The sequence below is a fragment of the Telmatherina bonti genome (genome assembly GCF_933228915.1).
Source record: "Telmatherina bonti genome assembly, chromosome: 8".
NCBI classification, from domain to species: domain Eukaryota; kingdom Metazoa; phylum Chordata; class Actinopteri; order Atheriniformes; family Telmatherinidae; genus Telmatherina; species Telmatherina bonti.
In genome coordinates this window covers 23,141,307-23,160,357 of record NC_136626.1, presented here as the reverse complement: position 1 = coordinate 23,160,357, position 19,051 = coordinate 23,141,307, and the positions used below count along the sequence as shown (strand labels likewise).

At 36.6% G+C, this 19,051-nt stretch overlaps 1 protein-coding gene across 1 annotated transcript; it reads right to left on the bottom strand.

Moving 5' to 3' along the window:
- Window positions 1-1,886: 1,886 nt before the first annotated feature.
- Window positions 1,887-7,384, bottom strand: soat1 (sterol O-acyltransferase 1; the record flags this gene model as incomplete). The annotated part of the gene is made up of 16 exons (XM_079245645.1): window positions 7,344-7,384; window positions 6,768-6,919; window positions 5,594-5,652; window positions 4,695-4,843; window positions 4,451-4,510; window positions 4,166-4,273; window positions 3,733-4,018; window positions 3,563-3,641; window positions 3,357-3,441; window positions 3,222-3,267; window positions 2,998-3,127; window positions 2,822-2,919; window positions 2,645-2,743; window positions 2,372-2,507; window positions 2,055-2,200; window positions 1,887-1,952 (listed from the first exon to the last, which is right to left on the bottom strand). Exons 1-16 carry the CDS (start codon window positions 7,367-7,369, stop codon window positions 1,887-1,889), a joined length of 1,725 nt encoding a protein of 574 aa, XP_079101771.1. The 5' UTR covers window positions 7,370-7,384.
- Window positions 7,385-19,051: the final 11,667 nt, after the last annotated feature.

Below are 19,051 nucleotides of genomic sequence, written 5' to 3'. Positions count from 1 at the left end.
CATGAAACTAAACATGAACCTGCTTCAAAGGTTTGTGGCGTTTCTTATCCTACAAAGCTGTTATTAATTTGAAATGTAAAATATCAGCATGCATTTAATGTATACTGACAAATATTAATAGATAATTGTCCATTAAATATAAGTCACTCAAATTTTAATTTTTTTTTTACATAAAAGCAAATCATATTTAAATAAAAAATGGAAACTATCAAACGACACATTATTTGATGTAAAACACACCTACAATCCTGTGTTCTGTGTACATCTTTATTTATATTTCGATGTTTAAGTTCTGTATCACTTGTCTTTACAATCAACACATAAAATATGATACCAGTCGATCAAATAGGCAGAGCTCAGTCACAAAATTGTACGTATACCCTATATCAGCAATGTGGCTCCCAATTAGAAATATTATCGTTTTCTTTTACAAAATCTACAAGCATTTCGATTACACACACATAATATATATATATATATATATATATATATATATATATATATATATATATTTACACACTCACACACATATAGAATATTAATATAAAACTTTAGTGCAGTGCCACCTTGTGGACGTTTCTCTTTATGTGCGGACTTCTTTATTGTAGCTGTTTTTTTCTTTACTTCGGATCGTGCAACTGATTCTTCATGAGAATAAACACAGCTTCCCTGCACTAAACATGAATAAAGTCTTCCCAAAATACAGTCATTACATCATTTCAACAAAAAAATAGAATATCTTAATAAATTAGTCTGTTAAGATGACTAAAGAGAATACTTGCATGAACAAAATGCTGATTAAATGACAATGCAAACTTTAGCCTTTTGTGCTTTTCAGGTATCTTTTTCTTTTTTTTTTAAACAGTCGTATTATAGCAGAAATAATTTTATGCCATTTTATAACATGCTATCAGCAAAATCACATTTGTTGTTTTTGAAGAAAGTTTCCCAATAATACTTATGTCTACATTCAAAGCCATTGAATGAAGTTGAGTGATTCATCCAGTACTCTATATTTGCAATGTATAGCATAACTGTCACTGCTATTTTTAACATCTTTCTACATGGACGTCAGTATTCAATGTGAGTTCATAATTTTCAACTATAATTTATAACACAACCTCCGAATATGTGGGTTGGCAGCTGGAGATTGTCAGAAAAGTCACCACGGAGATCTGTTTGACTAAATCATCTGAATTTCAGACATAAACAATTTCCTCACTACAACACTATGACTCCATAATAAATATAATCATTAGGCTATTTTTATGAATAAGATTATGAATATGACTGTGATCCTAAAATGATTATACAGAAACCAGTTTCTCCGATTGATACAAAACACCAAACAGTGCTCATTCTTCAAGATAAATCTTATTTGCATTGAAAATAAATACATGTCTAGTCTTCCCATACAACACTGAAATCTCACTATAATGTAGCAACTGCAAATGTTGTTAAATATTAACAATTACTGCAAATATGAACAATGTTTGCTCTGTGTGATGTTGTATTCAGCTGCCATGTCATTATTGCCTCAGTTATTGGTACAAGGTGTGGTTTCACAGTTGATCAAGGCAAAGGGATACATCAGAAACATCCATAGTGCATAAAAGTAGAAGCTCACAAGTGAACTTAAACTACTTTTTTTGTAGGGGTTACCTTTGAACATTTTAAATAGATAAGGCATCAATGTGACTTTGCTGTTTTGGCATTTCAGCAGATACTCTCCTTTACATTCATACAAAGACTCAAGACTCATAACCTTATTTGCAATAAAATAAAACAGAGGACTAGAAGTTATAACATTAATGGAAAGGCTGGTTGAGCTTATACTGTTCAGTAATAGTCTTCATCCTGTAAGTTCCATTTCAGGTCAAAGTGTTTCAGAGCTTCCCATCAGTCCTCTGACAGCTCCACGAGCGAGGCTTCAGCAGGTCGAAGAAGGTAGACTGGAACAAAAACATCATGCTGAGTTTTGTACTTCTGCTTGATAGCTAATTACAAAATACAATCGAAAAAGAAACTACTTAATCTTAAAAAAATGCCATTACCTCTTTCAGGGGACAGTAGCGCTGGGCATACCACTCTTGGGAGTACAGACAGATTATGAATCCCTGACCCAAGAACAGGGACGTCCACATGATTATGTTCCAAATGGGGCCTTTCCTTTGGTCATGCAAAATGAAGTTGAACATCACTGTGGGAGGATGAAGAAATAAAACAGAAGTGGAAACATGACGGAAAACAAACAGGCCCATCTTGAGTTTCATGATCCAGACAAGGTAGGTTGTGCTAAATTCTCAACTCATGCTCTCTCTGCATTGTTAAAATGCACTCAGGTGTGTGATTGTCATTTTTTTCCCCTTACGTCCAAAGCACATGAAGAGGCAGAAGAGCACAGGGTAGAAGAAACCAAAGCAAACTGCAAGAATATACTCATGGACCACCGCAGACACTGTAAACACAAAAAACACGGCCGCTGGCCGGAAACGCTTCTGCGATATCTGGAATGACAAGAGCAAGACAAACAGACGCGTTCAAACATTTTTAGTATAACATTTAATCTGATCCATGGATTTTACATGGCTAAGGTTTGAGGTACTGAAATGCGACATTCGTTCTTGTTTGAAAATCCACTCACCCACAGGAAGTCTCGGTACACATAGTAGTACAACCAGTCGTGGACCACTACATTCCATGTGCGGTAATAATTGGCAAAAGACGTTGAATTCCACCAGTCCTAGTGAGTTTAATCAAAATTTTGTCAATTACTATTTGGGACTAGCCACTATTTTTGTAAGTAAGATAACAGCAGTACCTTGTAAAACATCCTGTCTGCAAAGCGAAGCATCTCAGCAAAAGCATTGAGCCAGCAGTGGAGAAAAGCAAAGAAGCCCAGGAAAAGAACCAACACTCCTGTAGATAACATAACAAAACAAAACAATTTAGTAAGAGAGTTTGTTAACGTGTTTGCTGATGTGTAGCAAGACTTACCTGGTAATATGGAGTTGAAGACACAGAGGACCATAGCTCGCAGATCAAACAGCTGTAGACTAATGCTGTGAAACTGCGGGATGCACAACCGCACAAACACGTAATACGCATAAAACAGACAGCCGAGTACCTGCGGAATGGGAGGGATATGGTTGGAAATATTAGAAACTGATACCTTCAAATTCTGATCTTATATTAGATCAGTAAACAAAAGAAGTCCATACTTGAAGGAACTTTGTGGCCACATAGCTCCATCTGATCACTGGGTTCCTGAATTCAATGAGGAGAAAAAACAAGAGTCAACCGTGTCCACTTGTGTGGAGTTAAAAAATGATGAGGAAATGAAGAGGAAATCAAACCTAGGGTACTTGTCCCTGTAAATCAGTGTGGGTGCAAACAAGAAGTAGAGATACTGAGAAACCTGAGGTACCACTAGACCAGGGCCTGTTGACAAAAGTGGAAACATGCTTTTGAATCCAAGGACAGAGAAGTTCTTTGTGTTGGTGAAGAATAATCATTCACGAATACAGATGAAAAGTCATACTGAAGCCAGAAGGTTACTCACTTGTTTTGTCTTTTGTCCAAGCCAGGACCTTTGGTACATTCTCCCTAACAAAGGAATGGGCTTTCATCATTAAACGTACCTGTATTAAGAAAAATAAGTGGGTGCTATACAACTCTAAACTCTGAATGGAGCCATTATAATCAGATCAAAATTAGTCAGAGTTGATCTACCTGTTCTAGGATGATGATAAAGCAGGATGCAGGTGGTAAACTATTAGTCACCACCACATATGTGGGGAGGAATCCCAAACCCAGAGCTTGGTAGAGGAGGAACACAGAGCCAAGCAGCAAACTGTACAACCTGGAGTGACCATGAGAGCCTAACTGGCTCTGTGACCACACATAAAATAGGGTGTAGGGAACAAGGAGCACAGACAGGAACATGCAGATCCATGTGCTCATCACCAGAGGCAACTGTCCAAATGCATAGACCAGCAGATCAAAGTCCAACACCAGCCTGAGCCAAAAGACATGAAGCAAAGATGTGAAACATACGGTTACTAGTTTTTTTTATTATGTTTATTCTAACAAAAAAGTAAAAGAAAGCAGACAAGATGCTATTTTTCAAAGTTATATGATTCATAGCCATTTTACTGTACATTACCTGCCTTCATCGATGAAATCTACCACAAGTGTGCTGAGAATAAAGATAATGAGCAGAGCAATGAACATGTGGTAGATCGTCCTGATGTGGTTCACCTCGAACAGCTCACTGGGGAGAAACAGATCATTTGAACTGGATGCCAGCACAGCTGCAATGAACTGATTACATAATCCTCAATCAGTGGTAAAACCAAATTACTACCGGTGCATGAAATTCAAATCGTTGAATACCTTGGTGTTTTGTGAGAAATATTTAAATGCAATTTGCATCCAAGGATCAACTTACTCCAGAAGGGATCTGCGACTTACAAACTGCTTTCCCTGGCCATGGGGAGGTCGAAAGTTCCTGGAGAATAAACACAATGAGAGAAATTATGAGTAAATGTGTTATTTTTATTCATACCTAGACCTCAAGTATGAGTACAAAACAAATGAGGAAAAGATATCTACGTCTGCTGTAACTCAGCATATACATTTATACATATTTATTTCAAAATTTAATGAGGTTACATAGACACTGAATTTTGTACCCAAGCTTGCTCCTCTCTTTGTCTGAGAGTGGAGGTGAGAAGACGGCCGATACAGGCGCTGCTTCAAGGCTTGCTGATTCTTCTATTAGACTGTCCATAAACTCATTGACTTGGCCATCAAACTGACGCATCAGATCACTCTTTAAGTGCTGGAAAAAAGAAGAGGACAGATGTAGTTATTGTACACACTCAAACAAATATGGAATACACATCTTTGGCATTAATTGTGGTCTTTCTGAATATGCAGGTGACTGGAAAGTTTCTGTCAGCCAGAAACAGCTACCAGTGCTTTCATATTTTAAACAGCAACTGTGACAACCGGAAGATTGCCGGCATGGTTTGGAAAGCTCAATTTGGGATGGACTCATTTAACCTCCAGCAAGTCTGAATATGTCTTTTGTTAATAACTAAAATAAACAGCAAACATCACTATCCTGATCCTATTACTAAAGGAGTCATGAGCAACTTTGTAAAAATGACTCATCACAAGCAGAAACCATGATAAATTTGTTTTCAGAATACTGATTCTTTTCCCACTCAACTGTCTTTCTGTTCCTCACAGAACTTCCTAAAGGTCAGATAATTGAAATTTTCATCTTGATGAGAAATCGCATCACACACAGTAATAATATGATCAGATCTGTCACACCACTAAGGATTGAGATATTCTTAAATTATTGTGGCAGGCATTTGGATTTACAGGGTTTCTCACAAAATATTTATTTAAATCTTACATCCTAGATATAAATTTATGCAACAATTAAAACAAATGTTAAAAAGGCAACTGATGCAAAGAAATGAAAGACCTTCAGTATCACTCTATGCTCTGTATATGTTTAAAGTGACCCATTATCACACTAATATGTCGATATCTTAGTCCATGTTATCAACTTACTAACCTCTGCTTTCCTTTTTAGTTGCAGCTTTTTGCTAATCACCTGTTCCACTTCAATTCTCCCTGAAATTGGAACAAGAACACATGAGGATAAAAACAAAAAACAAACAAGTAAACAAGCTGTTTTGTGAATGATTCTTCCAGTGTAGACACACTTAAATGAACATCAGAATCAATGAAGGCACCTTGTCTCAACAGAACTGCAGTGTGGCACTACATTACATGACTTATAAAAAATGAGTCAATCAAACAGCAAAAGTTCTGTCTTTAGATCCAAAGTGGCTAAATCTAACAGGAACTGCACTATAAGGGTAGTCAGATAAGCATCACATATGCTTAAGTTGCCACTGGTCATTAATATGAACAGCTGTCTGACGATGAACAAGTTTCTTTCATTACTGAGGTCAACAGTAATATTCCACCCATCTCGCAGGACAATGTCAATACTGTAAGGTTAATGTTTTCACTCTAAGCACAACCAGACAGATATGACTTGTAAAGGCAGTATTTGACAGGCTCAACCAGTGGTGTAGTGGTCCCTCGAAAAGTGGGTATACTCTAAATTTTTTGCCTTTGTTTTAAAAAAAAACCAAAAACCAAAACATTGTTTCATAAGAAGTGACATTTAAGACTACTCTATCTAGTTCACCTCAAAAATCCACCAGTATATTAGTTCATTGTCACATAATTTCTGCTCTTCGGTTTCAGGGAGGAAGAGTTAAATTCTGCTTATTACTAAAATGATACTGGCACATAGAGCTGGTGAGAGACAGGCTGAAAGACTTATGTACATATATCTTCATTATGTCTATGATCAAGCTAAAGTTAATGTGGTTAACTGCATCCGGGGTAGCATCAGTAACCTCAGCTGATCTGCTGGGGGACGTAGCTACATGTGTGGGGATGTTTGCAATTGTAAAAGCAGCATCACAGGGAGTGTAGAAATTTCGAAGTGGGTATACTCTATGCTGACTGAAAAAGAAGTGGGTAAACTCTGTATACCCTGGACTACACCACTGGGCTCAACTATTATAAAGGTAAAAGAAAACGCTGAGGCCGAGCATGGCGTGGTTTCTGTATGAAATCCATCCACAGAAATGTAACCATGCTTTAAAATATCATTAGAAGTAAAGGTCAGTGCCTTCCCACTTTCTTCTAAGTGGGTGAGATTTTCTTACCGTTGCTGGTGATGTGATTGTCTCCATTACTTTGTTGGGGTGTTCCAGGACTAGAGCCCCCATCTGAAGAGCTATCCAAATCAGAAAAGCTTGGCATCTTTGGCATGGCATGGCTGCGGGTCCTGAGGACACAATTTTCCCCACTTTCCATCCTGCAGAAACAGGAAGGTTACACATAATCAATGACAGCTCCAAAGTAAAGAGTTTATATCTCTAGAACAAATGAGTCACAACTCACAATCAATTATGAGAAAAGTCATTTTAAATGACAGACAAAGGAAACCCAGTTGACAATCAAATCAGTCTCACGTGAAGGGAGTCTCAGCAGACAGACGGCTAAATGATGGTTGGCTTCCTCTATGACAAGCAGCGATTCATGAGCTGACGAGGAAGCTTGTTGGGTTAAATCACCATCGGACTTATCGCGACGTAACTCTGCCAATAATGCTTATGTGCTACTCTCGCCTCTTAGCGCTGAGAGACAAATTAGCAAACTTGACGTTCATCGGTAGATGCGGAACAGGTTGAATGAAAACGCTGGAAAAAACGGACGCTGTCCACTTCCTGGATACTCACTCTCTTCTGTCAACGGGGCTCTCCATTGCGAAGCCTTTCCACAACGTTTCTGAGCGCGGAGACAGATGTGTGAGTCCTTTAATAGCAGCTCACCTTCCCCATGATGCAAACACAGAGGAGATGATGAGCAGCGGGGCTGCCGCCGCTGACTGGCCGAAAGGCTCGCCTCCTCATGACGTCACGGGTGTCCAAATCACAGAGCCATTACAAAATGAAAAAAAAAGTGCCACAAATTATGTCATGAATACATTTACAACTAAATCTTTCATCTTAAGCCTCTGCACTGGACTTAAAAATGTGTTGTTGTTATTTTTTTTTTACATAAAAACTACTAGAAGTAATGATTATTGAAATGGTTAAATGTATTACTGTGAACGATTTTAATGATTAGATCATTTTCCAGTCTGTCCCCATCACATTGAAAATCATTCCATTTAAGACATTTCCAGAATCAAATAAAAGACATTAAAATTCATTCTTCAAAAACAAAACAAACAGACCTGCATGTTTTCTTTTTTAATTTTTATATACATACTTTGTTTTTATACATGGAACAGTTATTGCATAGGGAATTCATTATTTATTGCAGATGCTTTAACAGGCTTGTGGGGTTTTTTGTTTTTTTTTATCATCTGCCTGAGCATCTGTATAGTTCAGTCAGAGGTAATTGGGCTGTCTTGGTTATCTTACTGGCCTAATTTATTGTGTTTGCTGTAGTGAGGAAGGTGAAGCAATATACAGTGTTATAGATGAGATTCTGTGAGAGATCTGTGACTGAGGGTTACACTGTCTTTGCAGAGGTTAAAAGTTTTTAGTTAAAGGAGACTATGTTATGCCTTTTTGCAGACAGAGTAAGCATGCTGTAAAAATGAGTATGAAAAGTAGGCATAAGTAGCTCTCTCTCCTGATATTTTTTAAACTTACATCTTCCACCAACTGATCATAGATGCTAAGTAGTTGCAACCGATCCGGATTGTTCTTTCTGGACCCACATCACAGCTTGGTCTTTGAAAACTTAAGCTCTAAACAACTTTCAGCTTTCCATTTTTCATTCATTGGATATATATAAATGTATACATCTTGCCCCACCCACCTAAACGTTTTGTATTAGCAAGTGGCCCATCCTACAAATGCCTAACTGATCAAGTGGTGAGAGACATATTCGGCCATCTAAATCCATCCATTCATCCATTATCTTAACTGCTTGGTCCAATTCAGGGTTCCATCTAAATCTTATACGCAATATAAACACAACATCATTGTTTGGCTGCCAAGCAAAAAGGCAGTCACATATTGAAAAGCTGCTGACTGCGCTGAATATAAATTTAATTTCAGATTGTGCATCTACCAGCAAATGATTAAGGCGACATGTCCTCCTGCTGGGGAAGGTTGTTCCAATGCTATTAAAGAAACAGCATCCTCTCTTGTGACTCTTTGTCTCCTCCAGTCTGCTTAGAGATGTTAGCTTTAGAGAGGTTTGATATCACTTTTATTGTCATGAGTTAGCAGAAGAGAAAGAAGAAGGATTCACGCTGTATAAGGCCTCATAATCCAAAGGTTTATTTAACAAAAAAAAACAGAAGGAATCAGGAACTGGATACAACAGACTGGTTACTGCTGTGGAGGAATGAGTTGGTTTTAAAGGGAGGTGGTGGTAATTGTGGACCGGTGTGTTCATTACAGTTATCAGGTTCAGCCGTAGCTGGAGAGGAAGGATAAACTAAATGAGGGCAAGTGGATCCAGGCAGGGCATGACAAGTGTGGCTGGCAATGGTGTCAGGAAGGCAGGACATGACATTTAAAAATATTCTAATATCTCTTTCTTTAACAACTTTTAGGAGTTCCTATTGCACAAGTTGATATTTGCTGGAAAAGACTATGGTAAAGACATACGTTTTGCATATTCCTTGAAGTAAGTTGGAGCTTGGATTCATTCATTCAGCTGTGTGCAAGTTAAGCATGTTTTTAAATGGAAGATCTGAGCAAAACCTGATGTATTATAAATGATAAACTAATCTAACCTTGTGAGTTGGGATAATGAAAAGGTTATTGCAAAATGATTGCACTGATTGTAACAATAAACGCCTAACAGTTGACAATGTATATAACCACAGTTTTGCCTGTGGTCTATGTTAAACACAAAAGTTTCTCTCAAATTGATGATGTGCATATTGGAACTGTCACTAATAAACTGGACTGAAAACTGTAAATATACAGTCTTATAATGTTTAGCAAACTCAGTTTTAGCAATATGGTACTGTGCTACAAAATGTTTCATTTGATAAATTCCTGCAATTTTACAAGATATTTAATAAATATACAAAAAACAATTAACAAAACAGCAGAGAACAAACTAACTGAAATACTATTATTAAAACACTTATAGACAACAAGCAGCGATGGAAAATAATGATGGAATTTCAATGCACACTGGGAAACATACATACATACATACAACACACTCACATAAACACTCTTTTTAATTACAAAAAGCAGAGTGGTCCTAAGACCACTGTCATCTCAGAGGAGATGTAGGTTGTACTGCTCATCTCTACACCCAGATTTCTGACTGGAAGAAACTGCATATCACCTCGATGTAACTCTGTGCTGCCTCGAACCTTCACAAACACGTGTACCTGAGGAAACACAAAGCACATGCTCAGCTGGTTCTTCATTCATTCACAAAATATGTTTTGCGGCTGTGAAATGTCTGTAAACTATCCTCATTCTGCTATTAATGAATAAAATCTTATTGTCTAATAGTGTATTTAGCTGGCATTTTAATCTATAACTTTAGCAACTGACCAGCGTTCACTTCTTTCTACTGTTTGATTAATATTCACAACCTGACTCATTTACAATGTCATTTGTAAACTGACATTTTTGTTATTTGCTTTCAACACATTTTTGCTCCAGAATATGAGAGAACTGTGTCCCATGATGCAAAATGTAACTTTACAAAGATATTTAAATTTTTTTTGTTTAAATTTTATGTTCGACAATAAAGAGGAAGTAAGAAGGATATTTTGTGGTATATGCATGGGATTGTCACCAAAAAATTTAGTTTGAGTTCAAAATGACCCGGTTAGGGTTAGTATATCTTTGTGTCATTCTGATAAGATAATATTATTGATAGTAAAATAAACAAACAAAAAATGGTTGAATAGACAGAAATTGCTTTTTTATTTTGAAGCGGAACATAATCAGTCTCACCTCATGTCTTTTCCTGGACACTGTAATAAGGTGTGGGTCAATTTGTTTTCCTGAGTCCCCCAGTAAGTGAATAATCTGAGTAGCTTTTTCTGCTTTTGTGTCCGTATTAAACATGTTTGCTGTGCAGCTAACAGTTATGTGCTGGAAAGACGTGTGGCTGGCTAACCGCAGAAACCTCAGCTGGATAACGTCCAAACCAGGATACTTAATCTATTAAAAATAGCAAAAGTAAGAATCAGAAATAAACAGAATAGATAAATATTAAATCAAACCATAAATTCTTTGACTAAATTGCTGTTAGGCTTACCTTTTCTCCATCATGTGCTGACCACTGCACATATTTCACTGAATTTGTCATTTGCAGCTCCCTCTTTATTGTCATCTGAAGTTTGGAAGATGATATTTTTTAAAAGCATTTCCTTATTAACTTAATCATTATGTAACATTTTAGAGTGCTGGATAAAAATCTTCAAGCATATTGATTTAAATGCTTTAAACAGATGAATAAATCTATTAAACCTGAAAGTATTGTTGTCTTTAGGAATTTACAGGAGATTGATTTGCATCAAGAATGAACTTCATCTGATTACTGTGTTGTGATGGTGCCATTATGGGAAGTAAATAATTTCCAAATAATTCTTATTCTGCTTATACCAAACCTTTAGTGGTTGTACCTGTGAATGCAGAGGATCTATGCACGTTGCTCCTCCTGCTGTGAAGTTACAGAACACCTTCACGGCATCACACGGACAGCCTTGGTTAGGATCCATGTAAAAGTATCCTGGAATTGTTGAGACACTCAGAAAAATATTGTACTGAACCTTAACGATCATAGACAAAATTAATATTTTATGGAGGTCAATCATATACTTACCATTATTTAAATGTGGACGAACGAGCATCAGTTCATAGCAGGTGGTGCCGGGATCATCTTTAGTTCCCAAAGGCAAACTGAATAAGTCCTCAGCTTCATCATCTTGAGACCATCTCTTGGACATTAGTCTACCCTGCAGGGGAGCTTATTACTCAGTCAATATCCATACCACTCATAAGAGCTCTTAAAACATAAACCATGAAGTAAAAGCAAAACAGAACATTTTTGTAACTAGCATTGCTATGAGAAAAAAGTTTGTACCAACTTGTTGTTGTCCTTTCTTTTGTTTCCCAACGCTGGAGGGTTGGACTGAATTCATGGTAGTTTTCCAGCTATATGTTGTACCGGGTCTTGCTTTGGGCCTTTGCTTAATTCTTAAGCTTTGTCCTGGCTGAGATTTCAATCCTTGTCCTTGTGGAGGCCCTAGTTTGCCAGATGGTCCTGTTTGTCCCTGTCACAGCCATAATGCACACATAGATCTTTAGGCAGGTAATGAATAAGGAAGTATGTTGCTATGAAATGCAGTGATCGGGGTCATCATTTCAGCAAATGTCTTTTTTTTCTTTTTTCTTTATGTTTAATCAGCATGAATCTCTTACTGGAGGGCCAGGCTTGCCCTTAGTGCCCTTTGGCCCTGCCATGCCTTGGAGACCTTTCTTTCCCTTTAAGAACCAAAACAAAATAAGCAGTCAGTGACAATAAGAACCTTTTAAGGTTCACTTTAATGAATAACAGCAGAACCAACAAATATACTCGAGTGTTTGTAAGCAAAGTGCTTCATATAGTCAACATAGAGTCATAGAGTCATCCATGTCATCTGTATGGACTGTCAACTGTTATTAAAGTTTAACAACACAACAAAAACAACAACAACAACAGCATCTTTGATTGTCAAACACGTTAATTTATGTCGCTACTACCAAAATGTTGAGAAACTAAACAAGAAAGTACTTTGAAAGATAAATAATTTCACCTTCTTTCCATGATTGCCCTGTAACAAACACAGTTCAGAAAATTTTATTGAAGTTACAAAGAAATTCCAGTAAACATAAAATCCTACAGTAGTCTGAAACATTTTAAAAATCTGATAAACATAATCGATTTAGTTGATAATAACATGTTTCATCTGGTTATAATAAAGAGTGCAACATGTAAATAACATACAGGTAATCCAAGAGAGCCTCTTTGCCCTGGTGGACCACGAGGACCCATGTCCCCCTACATAAGGAAAATAACAACAACAAAAAAATGATTATTAGTTTTGGAATTGCAACAGGTTATGAAAACAACTTAAAAAAGCAAAACATACTTTTTTTCCTTCATGTCCCGTTTGACCCTTTAACCCCAGCAAACCAGGATTTCCCTATAATTAGAGTTAGAAATTAGTAAGATAAACTAGTAAATTAGTAAGATAAACATAACATATAATTCTGCTATTATTATAGTTAAATCATTTTTTAGTTTAAATTAACCTTTAGTCCTGGAGGACCAATTATTCCAATCATCCCAATGTCACCTGGAAGACCCTGCATAGAAATAAAACAGTGCTTATAATTAACACAACTAATAGAATAATTTCTATTTCATAATGTTCAGATAATGCTTTTCACTTTTATTTTATTTCAGTGTCAGTATAAATTGTTCATATTGCAGTACAAAGTATGGGTCAACATAGGAAAACCTAATAAATGCTAAAATGTGTTCACTGCAAGGTGTAAATCTTGTTTGCATTTCTACCTTTCTGCCAGTTCTCCCAGATTCACCCTTCTTCCCTCTCAATCCAGGAATACCCTGTACAATACGGTATCAAGAATAACGAATATGTCTTTATGAAGAGGCATTGCAAACATTTTTTAATAAGAATCATATTCTGATGCCATTTAAGGAAGTGTACCTTTGATCCCATTGGCCCAGGAGGTCCGTGTCTTCCTTGTAGACCTGTTTTACCCTGAGTGAATGAAAAAGATTTTTTTAAAAAGCACATTTTCCAACATTGCATATAGTTGAACTTGTACAAGATTACAATGTTCACTTAAAAATTGAGTAATTGGCTTGGTGCTGTACCTTAAAACCTCCTGCTCCCATGTTTCCTCTCGTCCCAGAAGGTCCAGGTTTCCCCTACAATAATAAATGCATTAAACATAATAATTACACACATCAAACACTTTTCTTTGTTTACACTGGTTGCATGTAAAGCATGTTTGTATTTATCTCACCATTTTGCCCGGCCTGCCTGGTGCTCCACGAGCTCCTCTGACACCAATATCACCCTTTGGGGTGAGCAGAGGAGAAGTTCAATAGATTAAGAAAAGCTTCGGCAGCAATGTTAAATTCAAGTATGAACCGTGTAAAACTTTCTTACCGGATCCCCTTCGTTTCCCTCAACTCCCAGCAAACCATCCAAACCACTCAGGCCCTAACACAGATAAGCAAGTAATCAATAATCAACATTCCTCACTGAACATCTTCATCAGTCAAAAAGAGTTATTTTTAACATGTGCAGCAGTGACGATTTATGCTTGCAGTTTATTGATTAAAAGGGATACTTGCTGGTTTTCCGGTTGGTCCAGGAAGTCCTGGCTTCCCCGGCTGTCCTCTGACTCCCTACAATGCAGATTCATTTGGTTAGTCAGATTTGATTGTTATTACCTTAATTCCTTCAGTTTTCACCAACAACAGGTTTTTATGGATTAAAGAATTGTTGTGGACCAACTATTTTACTGGTCTACTTTAGACCATTGCTGATGTAACAGGGCAGTTTTTCCTCATCCTCTGCCACTGGACTACAGTGTGGCAATGGCAACTAGTCAGAAATTTGCCTACTGAATCTACAGTTATGATGGTAGCCTGGGATGGTGGACATAATTTATGTATAAAGAAACTTAGCTTTCCAATTGTGTATAACATGTGTTGGCACTTGAAAGTTAGACACAGGCAAGGGCAAGGCAAGTTTATTTGTATAGCACCTTTCATGTACAAGACCATTCAAAGTGCTTAACATGAAACATTAAAAGCATTACAGAAAGCAAGTATAAAAGAAAATACAAATAACAAAATCACAATAAAATCATAAATCATATTAAAATAGTTAAAAGCAAAATTAATTGAAAGTTACTGTGCAGATGTCATGCATAGGTGCATGAGAAAAGAAATGTGTTTAACCTGGATTTAAAAGTTTCTACATTTGGTGAAAGTTTAATCTCCACTGGCAGATTATTCCACTTGTTTGCAGCGTAACAGCTAAATGCTGCTTCTCCATGTTTAGTCTGGACTCTGGTCTGGACTAGATGACCCGAGTCTTTGGATCGAAGAGCTCTGCTTGGTTTATATATTCTGAACATATCACAGATGTGGTCCAAAACCATTCTGGGATTTGTAAACAATTAGCAGGGTTTTGAAATCTACCCTGTGATTGACTGAAAGACAATGCAAAGATTTTAAAACTGGTGTGATGTGTTCAAACCTCTTAGTCCTAGTTAAAGCTCTAGCTGCAGCATTCTGGATGAGTTGCAGATATTTAATGCTTTTTTTTAGGAAGTCCTGTTAAAAGACTGTTACAGTAATCCAGTAACAAAGTTACAGTAAAAAGTAAAATACATATTTGTCTGGTACAGCTAGATTAAACTATTACTTCCAAAAGTTTCATTTTTAACTTCAAGTATATATTTAACAAATATTTGAATAATATAAAATATTATCTGTACACAGCAATGCAGATATACATAATAACATTATGTATGAAAACTTTTCATATATCACGCTATTCTGTATCCTTATCCTGTATCCTTGGAATATTTTTATTTAAAAGTTAAGACCATATTGGACACAATAGGCTGCATGTTACTGGTTTTCATATGTGCAAATCAGATTAAAAAAACTTATATCATTTTTCTATTCTTTCAAGTTGTACATTATTTTCCTAGGTAATCTGAAAATCATATGCAATTTTGGTGAATTACGTAGATATGATTAGTTTATGTAGATATGATTTATATTTACCCAGCTGAGGATTTATAACAGTAAAAACTGATATGAATATTTTTCTGGGTCATCTTTCTCAGTGATGTCCATTTCAATATGTAAACACAATTCTGTCCTTGCAAGATTATTGTCTTTATGTCAGAGATAGTGACAAGCATGTTACCATTTCATGCAGATAAAACGTCAGTGTCAAAATGACCAGACTACGTGGCTTTTTCATTGCCTGTTTAGCCAGAATCGTAAGTCTGTTGACAAGTTGATTCACTTTAAAATAACTCCTTGAATTATATTCATTACATTTTATCTAACTTGGCACACTTTTTCTATGGAGGATTGCCAATCTTTTTTTTTTGATAAACTGATAAAATTGTACAGCGAGGCCATGCAGTATCAAGAAATGTTTCAATATCACTCTCATGTTTTCCAGCACGTGTGCTTCAGGTCATTTACATGGTGAAATGTAAACCTTACCCAAACCTGACATCCTGAGTATTCTTGAAAAGGTGTTCTTATAAAAAATAGTGTTCTTCTTTCAACAAATATTTAATCCATCTTTAACCCATTTTTCTCCCAATAAGCATTGCAGAAAACATCTCTATATAATGACACCAATTTTACTGTGTTTGACCATAGAGACAGTTCAGATGTAGCAAAGCTCTGCCTAATTTTATGCAGACATGCTGCTGAAGACTGTGACCAAGTTTAATTTTTTCATAAGGTTCATTCTACATGAAAACCCGATGTAACAGTTGTTCTTGTGTCTATCCATCCCCCACCCCTCGCCTTCCCCCAGGCTGTCATGTGCTTGCAAGTGAGGATGGCATCTATAAAACCATTACAATAAAATACTGACTGATGGAGAGCCGCATAAAGACTGTCGCTCTGTGAAATTCTCCCATTTACGCAAACTGTATTCATGGCTGTTATTAACATCATGCATTTTCATTTGCAGTATAGACAGTCAATTAAAGCAATCAGACACTTGACTGGTAGCAGCAGATACATGAGAGGTAATGCGGGACAATCCGAATTTGAGGTTATTCATCTTTTATCTTTAAGACAAAAATCAAACACCTCAAATACATTTGTTTTTTGTTTATGCTTAGAACTTGATGTGGACCAATGGGAAAAAATTAATTTGTCTCTTTGTGGAGCCTTTACTGTGATGCTTTAAAAAGCTCTAATGCTTTTTTTTTGTTCTTTATATATATTTTTTTCTCTCACAACTGTATACTGATAAGTTTGAAGCATTTTTCCCCCCTCAAATTGTCATTAATTGCAGTCTAGGAAGTGGAAAGAGAGACTTTAATTAAAGGACCATGGTTGTCTTGTAACATTGGCTTATGAAAACACAACTGTGTTGGATATTTTTATTGGACTGAAATGAAACTCACAATTTTTCCAGCCATTCCTTTGATCCCCTTCCTTCCACGCTGGCCTTTCCCCCCCTATATAAAGTGTGCAAGAACATTACATCAATTTCAAGCTCCAAATGCACTTGAACATGACAAAAATAATTTGGAAGAAAAGTCGCAGCACTAAACAGGTGATAAAATAATATTTCCATTCAAGAGTCAATTCAAGTATCTGTTTTACCTTAAAAAGAAGCTCAGCACTTGTTTCTTCTTACCTTTGGCCCCCGAGTGCCTTTAATTAATCCTGGGTGACCTGGAGGACCAGCAGGTCCAGGATCACCTTTAGCACCAGGAGACCCAATGAAACCCCTCTTTCCCGTTTCTCCCTACAAATACAGTCATATAATTATGCACAGCTTCTCAATATTGTACAGCTGCTGAATTGAAGAGATAGTTCAAGCTATCAACTGGAAATTGAAAGTGAAAAAAGTACTATATTACCACATTGCCTGATCTTCCAGGTTCCCCTTTGGCACCCTTTTGGCCTTTAGTTCCCTTGTTCATAGAAACAATTATAAAAAAAAAAGCTGAATCATTATGGTTACATCTAAGGACAAACCATCAAATGTGGCTGAGCAAATGCATAATGTCTACATGGTAAAATAAAAAACTCACTGTGTCTCCTTTAATGCCTGGAGGACCAGTTATGCCTTTCTCACCATGACTGCCCTGAATGATAAGAACAGACACAGTCAGCCAAACACCAGCACTTGGCTATTCGATAGATAGAAGAAGGAAGCATTCTTCAATGAGACATTTATCATGCATGAGAATGAATTGTACAAAAAAAACCTTTGGTCCAGGGATTCCTGCTTTGCCCTCATTACCTCTCTTGCCTGGCAAACCCTGAAAACTCAGACCAATTTGTTTAAATTTCTAAGTGGAGAATCAAAGATTTAATCTGCACTCAAACTCAATGAAACAATACAGGTGACTTTGGGAAAAACATTTCACCAGTCTGTGTAAAAAACATTTTTATGTTGCTATGAAGCATTCACATTTACTATTGTGATTATTAATAATTTGTAACGTACAGAAATCGATGGTCCAATTTGTCCTGGGAGACCTATATAACCTGGAGGTCCCTGTAATGGGAAGAAATGCTTCTTTTCAGATGAAATGTAATTAAATAAGCATTTCACAATCTGAACTCCATTTAGCTTACAAGAAGAATTTACATAAAGTATTTCTTAAACACCAATAATCACAGAATCTCTCTTCTTGACTCACAGCCTGCCCTTGTAGCCCCTTCTGGCCTTTAGCTCCAGATTCTCCAGTGGGGCCAGCAGGTCCGAACTGTCCGAGTTTACCTGCTGAACCCCTTGTGCCTGGTTCACCCTGTGAATGTGTCAGCATCATCATAATCAGTCAGTCCTTTAAGACAGAATTCACAGAGTAATTACTGCATCATTTCTGAGGATGTTTTCCTTATTATTATGGCATTCCTGAGTTCAAATATCAATCAACAAGATAATATCTCTGTAGCCCTTTGGGTAAAAATAACTAAAACAAAACAACAACAAATATAAACAATATGAAAAAGTATCAAAGGCAACAATCACACCATGTTCCACCTTTTCACATCCCAACTTCTAAAGAATAAAAGAATCCATTTAAAATAATGTTCAAGTGTAATATAAAACAAAATTAAAAAACATAAAAACAAAAACCACAAATAAAACAAAATAAATGTTGGTAAAACCCTGAATCAAGAATAGAAAGTAAATTAAATCAACATCGGGCTCAATATACAGTAGGAATAGTTGTTTTCAATAGAAAAGCAAACAAAGAAAAAAGTTTGTTGGTGAAAAAAAAATTCTAATGAAAAATAAACTATATTACAGTCACTTAAAAGCTAAAAAGGAAGATTTTGGCCTTATTTACAAATATTAGCACTTGCTTACTCACTTTTGGCCCTGGATGCCCTTGTCTTCCCTTTTCTCCTGGAGCTCCCCTGTATCCCTGGAAGATAAGGAAGATAATGAAGATGGCATTAAAGGAATACCATGTAATTCACGAGAGTTTGTGATAATTTTTCAGACAAGGCTACCATGACTTTAAAGCATGTGGCTTTACAAATATTTCTTTTTTCTTCTCTCTTTTTTTCATCCTGTCTAGGATTCAGCATTTGCAAATGATTCCTACCTGTTTCCCCGGTGGCCCCATTTGTCCCTCATGTCCTTGGTTTCCTTTTTCACCTTCAGCACCATTTAGCCCTTTCTGTC